At 36.4% G+C, this 18,005-nt stretch overlaps 2 protein-coding genes across 4 annotated transcripts in view; one reads left to right on the plus strand and one right to left on the minus strand.

The window, feature by feature from the left end:
* The window catches only part of LOC148939747 (uncharacterized), a 241,434-nt gene extending 232,699 nt beyond the window's left edge, over positions 1–8,735 (minus strand). For both annotated transcript variants that reach the window (XM_089106283.1, XM_089106282.1), the window contains exon 1: positions 8,605–8,735. In XM_089106283.1, coding sequence (XP_088962409.1) covers positions 8,605–8,648 — 44 coding nt within the window. In that variant the 5' untranslated portion in view covers positions 8,649–8,735. The remainder of the gene's footprint in view (positions 1–8,604) is intronic.
* The window catches only part of Prestin (solute carrier family 26 member prestin), a 145,144-nt gene that overhangs the window by 7,666 nt on the left and 119,473 nt on the right, over positions 1–18,005 (plus strand). Inside the window, exon 1 of one of the 2 annotated variants that reach the window (XM_089106285.1) lies at positions 15,515–15,625. The exons of the other annotated variant lie outside the window; for it this stretch is intronic. The gene's annotated coding sequence lies outside the window, so the exon portion shown is untranslated. Of the gene's footprint in view, positions 1–15,514; positions 15,626–18,005 lie in introns of those variants that run through there. 2 annotated transcript variants of the gene reach the window in all.

An 18,005-nucleotide genomic window follows, 5' to 3' on the forward strand; every position in this document is an offset into this window, starting at 1 on the left:
ATGTTCTTAAAAAAATTGGTCAGTTTGTTTCTAACCCTATCTCACACATAACTAACCTCTCTCTTTCTTCTGGTGTTTTTCCTCATTTATTTAAGGTTACTAATGCTGTATCTTTGTTTAAAAAAGGTGATTCGTCTCTAATTTCAAATTATAGACCTGTTTCTCTCCTTCCTGTAATTTCTAAGGTTGTTGAAAAAGTAGTGTATTGTAGACTCTCTTCATTTGTATTTAGTACTAATACGACTGCAGGAAATTTTCTCATAACTAACTATCAGTATGGCTTTCGTACCAATTTTTCTACCTTGCCTGCACTTTCAGATGCAACAGAGTTTGTGCGTGTTAACCTTGACAAGGGCTTGTGTGTTTTGGGTCCATTTCTTGACTTTTCAAAGGCATTTGATATGGTCGTTCACTCTGTTCTTTTGTCTAAATTATCTTCATTTGGAGTGCATGGAGTCCCACTTGTATGGTTTAGGTCTAACCTCTCAAGGAGATCTCAGTATTTTTCGGTTAATGGTACTTCTTCCTCTTCCTTGCCTGTTTTGAAAGGTGTCCCACAGGGCTCTGTGCTAGGACCACTTTTGTTTTTAATTTATATTAATGATCTTGTTGATGGTCTTCATCCCCTTGTGCACCCTATTCTATTTGCTGATGACAGTAACTTTTTCATTGCTGCAGTGGACCTGCCATCTGCCACTTCCCTAGCTCAAGGTCTTCTTGATAAAGTAAAAGATTGGTGCTTGTCAAATGGCCTCGTTTTTACCCTTCCTCTGATCTTTATAATGATACTAGAATAGCTCCGCTGGATCGTATTGTGGGTAAAAGTTACCTTTATTTAGCACATTCTGCTTTTCTAGGTACACTTCCACCATCTCTGCAGCAGTTTTTCTTTCTGTCAGGCTCAGGTAGGTACTCTTCTTTTTTACGTAGCTCTTATCGCAGGTTCATTTTACCTAAGCGATCATCGACAGCAGGTCAGAGGTCTCCTGTTTGTCAATCTATTTTACTATGGAACTCCATCCCTCCTCATGTCCCTCTTTCTCTTTCTGCAAAGGCACTTTCTCACTGGGTATTTCCAGTATAGTATTTTCCCCCCTTTTTTCTTCTTTTTTTTTGCATTCCATCCACATTTATTTGTCTTTTTTTTCATTCAATATATTTATCTGATTTTTTTTTTTTTTTTTTTTATTTAATCCTAATTTCCAATCTCTTCTTCGTTTATATAATTTTTTTTCAGTTATTTGTTAAGTTTCCTGTTAATTATCCTATTTTCATAAATGTCTCTTGATCCTTTTTTTTTTTTTTATGTGCTTTATAATAGTGTCTTATTTGTTTTGTTGGCCCTTTACAAGCTGAGCTTCTTGGGCCTGTATAAACTTTAAGTTTGTAATTGTTTTGTTTTTAGTATTAATAAATTGATTGATTGATTGAGTACAGCTTCAACCATAGAAGAGATGTGAGCAATAAGGAAATACTACATGACAAAAGCAATATCAATATATAATGTAGCCTTATCTACAGCAAGGCTCTTAACTAGAAATTTGAATCACTCTACTCAGGGTTGTAGCCAGAATTTTGTTTGGGGGGGGGGTGCATAAAACTTTAAAAAAGCACAAAAAATTTATCTATATGCATTTTTGTTTTATTTTATTAGTCGGACCTCTTTTTTTGGAGGGGGGGGGCACAAACCGCCTAACCCCCCTCTGCATACGGCCTTGCTTCTAATTAAGAACACGTAAGAGATGTTGATAATGCTTGTCCTTATAGAAATTCAACATATCAGGTAATGACAGCAAAACAATCCTTTTCTTTGTCCCTTGAAACACATCATGATGATAACCCCTTTCCTTCTACCAACTGTGGTGGGGCCAATTCTTTAAGCAGACATACATCTCATATTGAAGCAAGATATAAATTTTGGCTGAATAATTTGGCTGTTTTATCAGCTTTTAGCTAATTACACTGTAAGAAATTATTGTTGATCTCTTGACCTCATTTTTTTTTTTTACTCCCATCCAGATAAGAAGTTGGATAGTTTCCAAGACATGATGATGCTGACACATATTGGATTAGGATTAATGCATACTTCATGTACCCCCCCTTACTAGCAGTGGCGTCTATCTCTGGAAATACTGGTAGGGGATATATTCTGTCTTTTTTTCAATCTATCAATCAAACTACAAACAAAAGAGATTTTTAATGAAAGCATCCCAAAACACGTATTTTTTCAAATTTAGGCAAGGGAAAAAACTAGGGGGCAAATGCCCCTTGCGCCTCCGCAATTAACACCCTTGCTTACTCCAATGCCTATACTCTGTTAGGGGCCAACCCCCTTCCTATTAAGGTATAAGTTGAAGAGGTTCTCTGCAGGAAAACTGAAAGGTTTCACCCTAAAACAAGCATTCTATTTCTATAGTTCCTCTCCCTTGAATAAGAGATATTCCTGATAAAAGGTTGGAGCTGTGGTTGCATATGACTACAGGAAAGAGCACCTATCCGTGGGAGCACCATTTCTTGAAGACACCCATGTCTCTATTCCTCTGCCACTTTTTCTCAAGCATTTTTCAGATATACAAAGAAATTAAAGTAGAATAAAAAATTAAGAGTTTTCATAATTTTTGCAAAATATACTTTTTTTTCTATTGATAGTCTGTGTATTAACAGAAAATGATGGTGCATAATGCTAAGTGTAGCTCCAGGAAGCACTCTGGCTTGAAAGTGGATTTTTACCCATATAGGTAAATCTAGTGGGTAAAAAATCTGACAGATTTTTACCCCTTGCTACAAATTTCATCAAGAACTAGAACAACTTATTAAATTCTGACCAAGTCAGGATTTACTTCTTTATACACCAGAAACACCTGCATCTGTCACTTATTTCTAAGAGATTAACCCCTTGCCTGTCATTTGGCTACATGGAGAAAAAGTGTGAGGTTTAATAATTACACCCCTATGACAACCCTATGTCATTTGAGATTAACCCCTTGCTTCTTTAGAGATTAACCCCTTGCCTGTCATTTGGCTACATGGAGAAAAAGTGTGAGGTTTACACATTACAATGTTGCTGATTAATTTACCATATTTTTTACTTTTAAAGAAGCCAAATTTCGATTGCAACCCTATGACAACCCTATGTCATTTGAGATTAACCCCTTGCTTCTTTAGAGATTAACCCCTTGCCTGTCATTTGGCTACATGGAGAAAAAGTGTGAGGCTTAATAATTACATTACTTGTTTAATTATTACATTACAATAATTACTTGTTCTAGAAGTTAAAAAAAAACAATGAACTATCTTTAATATTCTCCGAAAAATTATGTCCAGTATTGTAGATAGATTCTCGAAGTTAAAAAAAAGATAAATGATTTTTAGAAAATACTGCGCTAGAATTCTAGACCTTTCTCGTGTACACCAAATTTCTCAGGTACACCAGCTAGATTACACCTTCTTACAATGTTGCTGATTAATTTACCATATTTTTTACTTTTAAAGAAGCCAAATTTCGATTGCAACCCTATGACAACCCTATGTCATTTGAGATTAACCCCTTGCTTCTTTAGAGATTAACCCCTTGCCTGTCATTTGGCTACATGGAGAAAAAGTGTGAGGTTTAATAATTACATTTTTCAAAGATAATTGAAAAAACTCAGATATTCATTCAAATTGCACTCATTGTTGAAATTACTGGGATTTTGTTATTAAAATACTTTTTTATTTTGCAAGTCTAAACCATTTATTTTCCTTCAGTTTACTTTTTTTTATGGCAAGGGTGTTGAGCTCAGACAAAGCTGGCCTTATCACCAACTTACTTTCATGTCACATTGTTAGTCAGGTCTTAAGTACCTTAATACAAATTTCAAGACAAGTATATCTGAAGAAAAAAATAAAAAAAAGGGTATTTGATAATGTACTGAGAAATGCAAGATCTGGGGCATAGGAAAATCTAACTAAACAAAAAGAGGCAACTAAACAAAAAGAGTATATGAAATAATTTTGTTTATCCTTCCCTTTTTTTTGATTAAAAATTATGCATTGTATTGAGGGCTTATAGATGAAGTTAACCATCTAAAAAGAAAATTTTAAAGAGCTACCTGAATTAACCATTTTTCTGATCATTATGTTCTTTAGCTCTCTGGCTTCTAACCTATGTTAAAAAAAGAAGATATCACAGATTTTTAGTCTTCCTATTTCTGTTGCCAGACTGTAAATTTTGTATTTCTTCCTCCATGAATTTTTAGTATTTAGTAAAGTAAGAATAATTAATAAAAAAAAATAAAGTAAAAAATATAAAAATATACAAAATAATAAAACATTAATTTTTAATAAAGTAAGAATAAAAAATAGTGACAAAATTTCACATATGGTACAAAATATTATTGAGAAGCAGTACTAAATATCATCTTATATATTATATATAAGAAGATATAATACTAATAATTTTATAAGAAGCTGAATAATTAACACTATAATGATGTATTGAAATTTTTTCAGAGTTTGGTCCTTTTGTTTTGCTCTTTTCTCTTAGTGTTTTACTCCACTATTCATTTCTATGTAGCATATGTGGAAAATGAATAAATAACATTATAATAAAGTAAGGCCAAAGAAACTGTTCTGGACTTTGTGTATCCATTCCTTCCTTACTTTTGAGGATATATAATAGGCCCTACTACTTCCCTTCTGATTTCTGACTGCTTCTCTGTCCTTCTGAAAGGACAATACCTTTCTAAACTTTCAAAAAAGCCAAGTTCAGCCTAGAATCTTGTTCAAGGATAGGGTAACACCAAAATTGAATTTCCTTGTCCAATAAACCCATGAACTACCTTCTCAGAATCTTTCAAGCCTGGCAAGTATAAGTAAGATAAAGTTAGGAAGCAGGGAACACTTTCTGGAGGTATTATTTGGTCTGTAAATTTAATACTGGAAGCTACAGAATATTGGAATAGTCAAAGTGATCAAATATGGTTCTGAAACATTGGTGCTAAAACAAAAACAGAGGAAGATTGGCTAGATGTTTTCCAGAGAAGTTCCCTACAGATTGTTTAGGGTACTCGACTGACTGACCACATTTCAAACAGTACGCTGTAAAAAAAGTGTGGTTCAGTCCTGCTTTCAAGGCCTATAATGAGAGAAAGGTTGAGATGGATAGGGCACATTCTGCAGACAAAGGATGACATATTGCCAAAGATTGTCCTTTTTGGCCAACTGTCTAGGGCTAAACGAAGAGCAGTTTGTCCACATTTGCAGTGGGAGGATGTAAAAAAAGATTTGAGGGAAATGGGAACTTCCTAGGAGGGTGTAAAGAGAGAGGTTTTGAATAAATTAGGATGGAGGAGGAGCATGCATAGCTGTGTTGACCTCAGGCAGCTTGGTACTGTGGTGAGCTGTTAGTAGTAGTAAATCTAATTGTGATTTTTTTTAAGACATTAAGAATGACTGGTTTAATGTACAACTATATTGTACTAATGACTGGTCTAACAAAGAACTTATGATGTACAATTAGATTGAATTAATGGAGAAATACATGAATAAGTCTGTATATGGGACCATGAGGGGGTGGGATGCATTATCAGAGAAGTTAACTATTATACATTGTGCATTGTCAAGTATTATATTGAAAGGAAGCATAAAATAAGAAATATAATTATAGGATAAAATACCCAGTACCCAGACAGCTAGTCACCACTTCAGCAGTTAAACTGCTGTAAAATATCTATTATACAATCTAGAAATTGAATTGTTTCACTACTGAATTTTCTAAAAAAGAATGTGTTTATATTTTATATATAAATGATGCTGAATAGATTAAATGTATTTACAATCAATAGTGGAGCTTTATTTTGGACGCATGGTCATAAAAGGTTAGAAAAAGGTATAGGCTATAAATTACAGACAAATTCATTCTTAGATAAATTTAATCTAAAACAAGTCTTTTAAAGAAAAATAATTATGCTTAAATAGGCTAGTATGCCTATTTTCTTTTCTAAAATCAAACTGCCTAAATTTGTTTAAAATCAAATAATTAAATTGTCTAAATTCCAAGATTGTAATCAGACAAACCCAACTAGCCTAGCCCTAGTCATCAGGCAATCCTAGCTATCTGAACCTACATACATCATGACCAAGATTAGAAACTTATTGTCCATATTTCAAAATAGGCCTATACATTTTAATCAAGATGTAGGCTGTGTCTAAGATTGAGCAATGCCTGAGTGCTGTGGTTCTTACTATGATTACTTTTGTTGCAAATTCAATCTTAACCTAACTTTCTAGCTTTATCCAACTATATAGTTCATATTATGTATTTCTCATGCATTTGTTGATTATCAATTTGGTAAATTTTTACCAAATCATATTATTGACTTACAAATAAAGTAAACATATCACTTGATGCCTTATTTTATGCTCTTTCCAAATAGAATAATGATTTTTGTTGGAAATGAATTTAACCCCCATCCCTATTGTTACCAATTCAGGGTATATATTTGCACATTAGGGGGTGGGGGTAAATTTGATTTCTTAATTAAATGAGAGGTAAGATTAAACTTTCCCTCTACCCCCCTAATGTGCAAATATAGGTAAATTTTTACCAAATCATATTATTGACTTACAAATAGAGTGAATATACCATTCAATGCCATTTTTTATGCTGATTACAAATATAATAATCATTTCTGTCATAAATAAATTTTAGCCCCCCCTATATATGTCAATTCAGGATATATATTTGCACGTTTGGGGGTGGGGGTTGGGTTTGGGGGGCAGGCTAAAATTCATTTCTGACAAAAATGATTATTATATTTGTAATCAGCATAAAAAAGGCATAAAACGGTATATTCACTTTAGTTGTTACTCAATAATATGATTTGGTAAAAATTTACCCAAATATATACCCTGAATTGGTATATATGGGGGTGGGGGCTGAAATTCATTTCCAACAAAAATGATTAGCCTATTATATTTGTAAAGAGCATAAAAAAGGCATTGAGTGGTATATTCACTTTATTCGTAAGTCAATAATATGATTTTTTTAAAAATTACCCTCAATTTTGTCATTGTTAATTCAATTTATGGGGAAACTGGTTTTCAATAAGATTTATACCAACAGGGATAGGGTAAAAACCAGTTTGCAAACTCAAACTCTCAAATTTTGTTAATACTAAACCTAATCTGTTTCCTAGCCTAACCCCTGGTCAATATATACCAAATCATATGAATCTTATAACTGAAAATTAAGGTAAAATGTTGTTTTGTCAAAATTTCAATAGGTATAGACCTGTCATGTAGGCAAATTTCAGGATCCTCTAGAGGGAGAAGGAGAGGAGATAAGTACTTCAAAATACCGTCCCAGGACATATTTTAGCCTGTAGACTCATCCCTGAAATTTTCATTTTCCTAACATCACCCCTTTCCAAGATAGGTAAAAGTAACTAAACTAGAATTTTACCGAAAGTTTTTAGAAGACGGCAGGTGTCAGAATAGCCAGGTGTCTAGAGGTAGGTTCCCTGTTAGTTACATTCTGGCCGAGAATAGGCAGGTGGCCGACTACTGGGTGTCTTACCCTATTGAGTTAGGACTAAAGTGAATACACCTTTTGATGCCTTTTTTATGCTGATTATGAATATAATAGGGTAAGACACCCAGTAGTCAGCCACCTGCCTATTCTTGGACAGAATGTAACTAACAGGGAACCTAGCTCTCTAAGTGCTTTCTCACTTAGATATCTAAGTGACCAGTTTAGTGACCACTAAGTTTAGTACCACTAAGTGACCACATTAGCCTAGAGCTAGGTTCCCTGTTAGTTACATTCTGTCCAAGAATAGGCAGGTGGCCGACTGCTGGGTGTCTTACCCTATTGAGTTAGGACTAAAGTGAATACACCTTTCGATGCCTTTTTTTATGCTGATTATGAATATAATAGGGTAAGACACCCAGTAGTCGGCCACCTGCCTATTCTTGGACAGAATGCAACTAACAGGGAACCTAGCTCTCTAAGTGCTTTCTCACTTAGATATCTAAGTGACCAGTTTAGTGACCACTAAGTTTAGTACCACTAAGTGACCACATTAGCCTAGAGCTAGGTTCCCTGTTAGTCACATTCTGTCCAAGAATAGGCAGGTGGCCGACTACTGGGTGTCTTACCCTAAGCATTTCTATCGGAAATGAATTTCAGCCCCCCCCCTATATATGCCAATTCAGGGTTAGGTTAGGTATAGCCTATATAGGGGGGGGGGCCGAAATTCATTTCCAATAGAAAGGATTGTTATATTTGTAATCAGCATAAAAAAAGGCATCGAATGTGTACATTTCACTTTATTTGAAACTCAATAATATGATTTGGTATATATTGACCTAATCCCTTTCCAAGATAGCCAAAAGTAAGCTTAAGTAAAGTTTTACCAAATAAATGGTAGCCTAGGTCTATAAGCCTACCCTATTCTTTTGATGTTCCTTCAATATTCCTTCAATGTAGCTTAGAACAACTCTTTTGATTTAACTTACCCTTTAGGTAACATGGAATATAGCCTGATTGTATATTTTTCTGTTATTAAATAAGTGTAGCCTAATAAGAAAAGTGAACTTCTTATCTTGGTATAAACTTCTTACCTTTGAAAACGGTTTTCAAAAAGACTTCTGTTAGAACTAAACATTTTATCTAACTAGAATCACTGTTTATCAAAGTCGTTTTCCTATTTCATGGGTAGTTGCAAATAACTTCAGCAAGTCCCTAGTTTCCAAAATGACCCATGGTTTTTCAATTTAAATATTTTGCTATTAATCAAAACGTAACGTAACGCCACCGACATTGAAGAAATATGAGACTAATAGTCGGCTTTCTAAGAATTAATCAAACAAAAAACTCCTCAATAATTAAGTTTTTCAAAGAAGAGTTAAGGTAACTTTAAAGTTAAGATCATCAAATACGAATACTTGTTAAGATTAAAACTGAAGACGACTAGATATTATTATTAAAAAATAAATAAAATCCAAAACGAACAGAAATTGAATAAACATTCATAGCAAAAAACATACAAAAAGTAATAATATAAATGAAGACATAGATCCTACAGCGAATAATGCTTAGATTGAATATGAAATTCAAGCTTAAAACGAAAAAAAAAATATTATGCTATTGAAGTAGAAATGAAACTTAAAACGAACAGAAATTAAATAAACAATCAATGCTAACAAACTCAAACTTAAACTGAATATGCAAATGAAGCTTGAAACGAACAAAAATCACTACAAACAAGAGTTTGGGTATTGCCTCCTCTAACAGTAAAAGTCTATACGTAAAGGAGTTTTTGTTGTACGACCATTGAACTATTTTTAACAAAATGGCTACCTCAAATTTTTTATCAGATGTATTTAGGGAAAAAAGGGCTTGGGGGGGCTACTTGCCCTCCTATCACTTTTGACTCTTAAAAAGGGCACTAGAAATCTCAATTTCCAATCGAATGAGCCCCTTTTTAAGTTTATATGACGGCCTCTTCTATATGAAACGCCTCTGGCGAAAAAATAAATGGAGCGTGGGGGGAGGCTAGCTGCCCTCCAATCACTTCTGACTCTTAAAAAGTGAATTACAACTTTCAATTTCCAATCAAATGAGCCCTCTATGAAGTAAATACGAGCATCCCTTCCATAACAACCATATATGCCCCCAGGGCTTAACATGCAACGCCTACCCCCAGGTCATGGGGTGCTGTGAAGACACAGGAGTTTATGTTATCTGAACTTTGAACTTTTTTTAACAAAATTTCTATCTCAAAATTTTATCTGATGTATTTAGGGCGTGGAAGGGGGGGGGGATAGCTGCCCTCCGATCTCTTTTGACTCTTAAAAAGAGAACAAGAACTTTCAGTTTCCAATCAAATGAGCCATCTGCGAAGTTTATACGAGTATTGCTTGCGTAAGAACTATGCAGGCCCGCAGAACATTACTAATAACCCCTGCTTCCGGGCCCTGGAGGAGGCGTCGACACAGAAGTTTTTCTTGTCTGACCTTTGAACTATTTTTAATGAAATGGTTATTTAAAATTTTTTATCGGATGGGCTTGGAGAAAAAAGGGTGTGTGTGTGTCGGGGGGGGGGGGCTATTTGTCCCCGGATATCTTTTGACTCTTAAAAAGTGCACTAAAACTCAATTTCCAATCAAATGAGCCTTCTCTGAAGTTTTTACGAACATCCCTTTCGTAAGAACCATATACACCCCCGGGACAACAAATACAGAGCCTACCCCGGGCCCTGGGGGGTTGTTTTTACACCGGAGTTTTTTTTTTATCTAATGTTTGAACAATTTTTAAAAAACTGGCTCTCAAAAAATCTCAAAATTCTGAGCGGATGGGGTTGGGAAAAAAAGGGCGTGAAGGGGGTGGGCCTAGTTGCCCTTCACTCTCTTGACTCTTAAAAAGTGATCTAGAACTTTAAAGTTCCAATCAAATAAGCCCTCTTTGATGGGTATGGAAAAAGAAGGTGTGGGGGGAGGGGGCTAGGTGCCCTCGGATCTCTTTTGACTGTTAAAAAGTGAGCTCGAACTTTCAATTTCCAATCAAATGAACCCTCTCTGAAATTTACACAATCATCCCTTTCATAAGCACCATATATGCTCAAGGGCATAAGTTACACCGCCTTCCCCCGGGCCCCTGGGGATTGTGTTGACACCTGAATTTTTGTTATCTGACTTTTCAACAATTTTTAACTTAATGGCTATCTCAAAAATTTTATCGGATGCATTTGGGGGAAAAGGGGCGTGGGAGGGGGGCTAGTTGCCCTGCAGTCTCTTTTGCCTCTCAAAAACTGAACTAGATTTTTCAATTTCCATTCAAATGAGCCCTCTCTGAAGTTTTTCGAGCATCCCTTCCATAAGAACCATATATTCCCCCAGGGCATAACTTACAACGCCTACCCTCGGGCCCTGGGGGGCTGTTCCGACCCCGGAGTTTTCGTTGTATGCTCTGAGAACTATTTCTAAAAAAATGTTTATCTCAAAGTTCTTATCGGATGGGTTTGAGGGGAAAAGATCTTGGTGCCCTCCAATCTCTTTTGACTCCTAAAAGTGAATTAGAACTTTCAATTTCCAATCAAATGAGCCCTCTGTGAAGTTTATGCAAGAATCCCTTCCATAAGAACCATATATGCACCCAGGGCATAACTTACAACACCTGCACCCGGGCCCTGGGGGATTGTGTCGACACCGGAGTTTTTGTTATATTATTTTTGAACTATTTGTAACAAAATAGCTATCTCAAAATTTTTATCGGATGCATTTGCAGAAAGAGGGTTTGGGGGGGGGGGAGCTGATTATCCTCCGATATCTTTTGATTCTTTGAATGTCAGCTAGAACTTTCAATTTACAAGCAAATGAGCCATCTCTGAAGTTTATACGAGCATTCCTTCCATAAGAATCATATATGCCCCAGGGGCATAACTTATAACCCTTGCCCTGAAGATTGTGGGGGAGTTTCCTGCTCAAAGATATAGTTTCCAGACCTTCCATCTACGTTGAACAAAATGGCTATCTCAAAATTTTGATTGGATGTGTTTGGGGAAATGGTGGGCATGGAAGAGGTGTAAGTTGCCTTCCAATCACTTTCGACTATTAAAAAGGGCACTAGCCCTTTTTTGAATCAGCCCTTTTTGAAGTATCTACGACAACACTTTCTATAAAAAACCTTATATGTCCCCAGGGCATAACTTACAACGCTTGCCCTCAAGGCTGTGGGGGTGGGGGACGGGGGTGTCACCCTCAAAGACCTAATTTCCAGAATTTTCAACTACGTTGAAAAACGGCAATCTCAAAATTTCGATCGGATGTGTTTCTGGAAAAGGTGGGTGTGAGAGGGGGTTTAGCTGCCCTCTAATTACTTTCGACTGTTAAAAAGGGCATAAGCCCTTTGAATTTCCAATCGAATGAATCCTTTTCGACGTTTATACGACATAGTTTTCCTTAAAAACCTTATATGCCCCCAGGGCTTGACTTAAAACCCGTGCTCTGAGGGCTGTCGGGGGAGTGTCCTCCTCAAAAACATAATTTCTATCTGGAAATCAACTACGTAGAACAAAATGGCTGTCTCAAAATTTTGATTTGATGTGTTTGTGGAAATGGTGGGTGTGGAAGGGATGTTCCACGCCCGCTTTTACCCTCCGGGTAAAAGTGATTGGTGAAAGAGAGGTAAAAGGTTGGCAAAACAAATATGTTTCTATACGAAAAATGTGGTTCAATACCGCTCTCTAGGGCTATAATGAAAGAAAGGTTGAGGTGGCTTGGGCACGTTGGGCGGATGAAGGATGACAGATTGCCCAAGATTGTTCTTTTCGGCCAATCATCTAGGGCTAAACGGAAAGCAGGTCGTCCTCGTTTGGGGTGGGAGGACCTCATAAAGAAAGATTTAAAGGAAATGCGAACTTCGTGGGCGGGTGTAAAAGGGGAGGCTTTGAATAGATTGGGATGGAGGAGAAGCTTGCGTAGCTATGTTTGCCTTGGGCGGCTTGGGGCTGCGGTGAGTTGTTAGCAATAGTAGTAGTAGTAGTTTACCCTCTGGGGAAAAAATAATAATAATAAACAAAAAAACATTGGAGCTGTATGGCCTTTACTATAGGCAACGCTATAGCGTTGCCTCTGATCTCGTCAAGCAAGAGATGCAAAACTAAGGAGTCATATGACTCCTTAACCTTTTAATTCCGTAGGTAACCATATGGTAACCGTTCCTTCCACGTACCTAATTTATTTTGTAGTTCAGATACTGCTATCAAATTCAATACCGTCAGATAGCAAAAGTTCGGCCCTCCGTGTTGCGATACTTTTTATTCTCCTAGATGGCTTCGTATGTTGTCAGCTGATCAGGGAAAACAGTAGTTTTTTGCCATGCCTAAAAAGTGAAAATTAGCTGATTTTGACAGCGATGATGAAAATGATGCAGGTGAGTTTTTTTTAGTTTTTATTATCTTGTTTTGTTCCTTAAAGTCTTTACTTTTAGCTTGTATGTATACGAATTTTATTTAGTTTTATCTTCACCCCCCCCCCCCCATTTCTGTGTTTATTTTTACGGTTACCATATGGTAACTTTAGGTTTTGAGATGGGTAGTTTTTGAAGATACTTCTCATATACTATTTTATTTTTACTTGTTGATTGTGCTCTAGATTCTTTCTTTTACTTCACTTTTTTTTTATTCGTGAAGCGCTTCTTTCTGATTGTTCTAATTTGACGAAGCAGAAGCACCCATGCACCGTTTGTCTGATCACAATTTTCTCTTCCAGAGACAACCAGCCTCTCTTATTCTAGCGAAAACTCCAACTCAAAAAAAGAGGAAGAAAATTTTTTCACGGAGATGAGCAAACGTGTAAGAGAGAAGCTCACCCAAAAGCGAGCTGCAGAGATGGTTCTGCTACCAGACAACGAGTCTGAGATGGAAATTGTGTCTGATGATGACAACAAGTCTGATCCATTATGCACTTCAGCCCCTGGTGCCAGCTTCCCATACGCCACCCTGCAGCCTGTTCAGCCGGTTGACAATCCCACAGAAGATTAACCTCTCATTATGTTGAACTGTTTCGCAATTTTAACAGGTGCAGATGACCAATTTGATGCTGGAGAAGCCACTACATTCCGCACTACTGAAGCTCAACCGTCTCCCATCTAATCGACGAGCTCGTCACCTATTTCTTCTGCAACAATCCCCACCGCATCAATGAAAAACCAAGATGCCACAAAAGAATACAAGTGGCTAAGAAAGGAAATTGAGCCCAGTGATATCACATGGAAAGCTTCCCTCCCGAAAGCAACAGAAATTCAGTTACCCATTGATTTATTTAGAACTTTCATCACAGATAGCATCGTTGCTGGATTAGTTGACCAAACCAATCTGCACGCAACGAGGAAAACAAACGCTAGGAATACCCTAAAGCTGACCCAGCGTGAGATGAATCGGTTCCTTGGAGTACAAATGTTGATGAGTATTCTAAAGCTACCAGCTATGAGAATGTACTGGGAGCGCACTTTTCGATACACTCCAATCGCAGAGGCTATGAGCCGTGACAGATTTTTCATGATTCGGCAGTTTTTCATATCAATGACGATAGCTTAGCAGTGCCATCTGGTCAAACTGGTCATGATAAGCTGCACAAAATCAGACCAATGTATGACGAGCTCAGAGAAAATCTAAAAAGCATACCGCCAGAGGAGAGACAAAGTGTAGACGAACAAATGATTCCCTTCAAGGGTCGGCTAAGTTTCAAACAGTACCTGAAAGATAAGCCTTATTCATGGGGTGTCAAAGTGTTTACAAGAGCGGGCATGATTGGAATTGTCTATAACCTAGAAATCTACACAGGAAAAGGCTCAGTTCCGGCTAGTCCTTTGAGGCTGGGTGCTGACGTTGTCCTTAGACTGATCGACAATAAGCCACGGGGAATGAATTTCAAGCTGTACTTTGACAATTTTTACACATCTTTTAACCTTATTCATGCTTTACGCACTAATCACGGGATTGAATCATGTGGGACGATAAGGAGTAATCGAATGAAAGGTGTAATTTTGGAGAGTGATACATCATTGAAAAAGAAAGGGCGTGGAAGCTATGATTATAGAATTGAGAGGCACACAGAAGTCTCCATTGTGAAGTGGTTTGACAATAAACCAGTGCATATTGCCTCATCGTTCTTTGCCGTAGCTTCAGTCGACCAGTGTCAAAGGTGGGATGAACGTACTCGTAGCCATGTCGTGGTAGATCGCCCATATATAGTCCGTGAGTACGACAAGTCAATGGGTGGAGTAGACTTGTCTGATATAATTCTGGAGCTCTACCGCACTGACATACGGTCCAAGAAATGGTACATGCGGATAGTGTATTATTTCCTTGACTTAGCTGTGAATAATGCTTGGCTTCAACACAGACAAGAGTACAAAGACCTGAGTGAATAGTATGAGTCCTTGATGCACTTCAAGATGCATATTTGTAGATCCTTGATATTGTCAGGAGTTGTCAATAGTCCTTATGCCGGTTGACCCTATTTTATTGCTCCTACAAAGTGAAAAACAAAACTACAGAAGCAGGTATGCCGTCCGAATCGGTGCGATATGACACTGCTGGCCATCTAACCGACACAGTCGAAAAGGGACGTTGCCGGTACGGAAAATGTGCAAGGGGTTCAACTAGCCAAATTCTCTGCGTTAAATGTAAGGTTCGGTTGTGTCTGAATGGAGACAGAAACTATTCTATGAACTTCCAGATTGAGTGAAATGAATCTTTTTTATCCTAAAGCGACCATATGGTAACCATTTTTATTTAAGTTTGTGAATGAAATAAATAATTGAAGTTGAAATTAAGTTGAAACGAAGCTTACGTTGATTATTATTGCAAGGTTTCAGAATTTTTCAAGCACTCCTTCGATGTTCAGGTCTGAAAGGGTTAAAAAAATTCAAATTAATCTCCACGAATTCTCAGATTGTTTTATCTTAAATTAACATCTTTTTTCAAGTTTGTCGCAAATTATTTGAAAAATTCTCTCATGGATTTTCGGGAAATACTCAGTAAACTAGTCTATTTAAAAAAAAAATACTCTTGGTCTGTCCTTACAAAATTGATTATAGATTGTGAAGGATAGTTTTTCCCGCATTCTAAAAATTAGGGTGATTATAACTTACACTACGTTTAATTTACTAGGCTTAGGCTAGCCTATCACAGTTATCAAGTTTTACCAGTTTAATTAGACTAGGTCAGATGATGTTTTTTTCTGTAAATTTGAGCTGAAAACGATGATTTAGCTAGGATAAAAGTGAATACATCACTCGAGGTTTTTCTTGCTCTTTCATAATTCAGTAACAGGTCTGGGGGGGGGGGGAATTATATTTTAAGCCCAATGGTCTCAAAACAGCCCATAGGAAAATTTTCATTTGTAGGTGATTCAGTTGGGGTAATTATTATATTCCTTTGTCTTTACAGTAAAATTTTATTAGGTAAACAAATCTGCAATTTTTTCTCAAAAGTGTCTGAAGTCCTTCAAAAATTACATCATAGCAATACATAGTGACATCATTTTTGAGGGGTTTCAAGCTCTTTGCAGAAATTTCTGTAAATTTGTTTTCAAATAACATTTTACTATTAAGACTAAGAAAAATCATATTTACCATTCCTAAATCAGCTATAAATGGGAATTTGTTCTCACTAGATGGTTTTTAAGTTTTGGTGACTAGACTATGGGCAGTTTTGAGCCCATGAAGGGCTCAAAATGGAATTTGCCCAGAAGTGAATCTTGAATTATGAAAGAGCATAAAAAACATTTAAAGTGATATATTCACTTTCATCCTATTTAAATCTTGTTTTAAACTGCAAATTTACCTTAAAATGTGCTTCTGAAAAGTTAGTTAGTGAGAAAAAATTGCTATTTGTAGATTTGATTCATTTGATTTGTGCTATTTGATTCAGGAATGGTTGTGAAATAAAAAATGACAGTTTTCTGTGTCAGTGTTAAGACTAGAAAATAATAATCATTATTCTTGAATCAGCTACAAATGGCATTTTTTCTTACTAGACAATGTTTTTTGTAGAATCATGTTTTTAAAATTTTGGTTTCTATGGACTGTTTACCTTTTCAGGTCCCATTAAGGGGTCAAAATGTAATTGCCCTGAGAAATGACTATTGAACTATGAAAGAGCATAAAAAAGGCATCAAGTGATGTAATCACTTTCATAATAGCTAAATTATGTTGTCAGCTATAGAAGTACCTTTTTTTAAAGACAGAAGTGTTGTAAATTTACAGAAGTGAAATTTATAGAAGTATAGAAGTGTTGTAAATTTATCTATCAGGAGTGGGGAGCAGCAGCAGTTATAGACCTCATAATCTGGGGGTCAAGGTGTACTATAGCTATAGCTTTTATATAAAATGAAAGGAATTTAATGTCAAATGTCAGAATAACTGGGGGAGGGGATTGGCAGCTGCCCCCTCTTGGCCAGGCCTAGAACTGCCACTGGTAAAGAGATGGTAATGTGAAGGAATGTACCTTCAGGGATGAGATGAGCAAGCATTTTGACTTTTGACATTATTTTCACAATTTTTGGTGAGCATTTTCTGCTGGCATATAGCAAGAGCAAGGTGTCACTTTATGGGTCCCTTTAAGAGCCTAAAATGGAATTTGCAAAGGAAGCAATTAGAGTATTTGAAAGAGCATTAAAAGATGCATCAATTTATGTTAAAATTCTACCTAGCTACATAATGAGAAAAAATAAATACCAAAGATTCTCATCCAATGCCCTTTCTAACTATAATAATTGCTGCCATTACAATGCTGTTCCAGCTCTCCTAGTTTGGCAAGATGTAGCCTTAGAATGTATACTAATGTTTGGTAATTTTGTGGCATTGCCATTATCTTTGTGAACTTTTAGTTTTGTATACTCCTTAAAAGCATTACTCTAATACCCTTAGCTTGCACAGTAGCAATAGTTGTAGCAGCAGTAGTAGCAGTATGCGTATAGCACCTTTGGTTTCTTCAACATACACTGAAAGTTTCAGCTTAATACCATCAACCATTCTTGAAGCATTTCTGATTTGTCCACTTGACAATCTGTGTGGGCATAGTGTGTTTCGAATTAGTTCTATTTAGTTTCTATCTATCCCAAATTTTTCACCTTAATATCCTTAGTTTTAATAGCTGTAGAACTAATTATAGTAGCCTAAGCTTTAGTGGTAGTAGTAGCAATAGAAGTAGTAATAATAGTAACAGTAGTAGTAGTATGAGTAGAAGCAGTAGTATTTGGATGAAAATATTTTCTTTTGGTTAGTTCAACATCCCTCACAACTATTAGTTTCAACTTCACACACCAAACTGTTCCTAAAATATAGCTGTTACACCCTTTTGACAACCTGCATACAGACAGCGTGTTGGGATTGAGCTCACCTCCCCCTCCCCTGAAAATTTCTTGAAAATTTAACCTTCATACCCATAGGCATAGTTGTAATAGTAGTCACAGTAGTAGTATTATTATTACTAGTAAAAGTATTAACATATTGC

This window comes from Artemia sp. Qi Xiang Cuo, chromosome 20 (assembly GCF_049724085.1).
Source record: "Artemia sp. Qi Xiang Cuo chromosome 20, ASM4972408v1, whole genome shotgun sequence".
NCBI lineage: Eukaryota > Metazoa > Arthropoda > Branchiopoda > Anostraca > Artemiidae > Artemia > Artemia sp. Qi Xiang Cuo.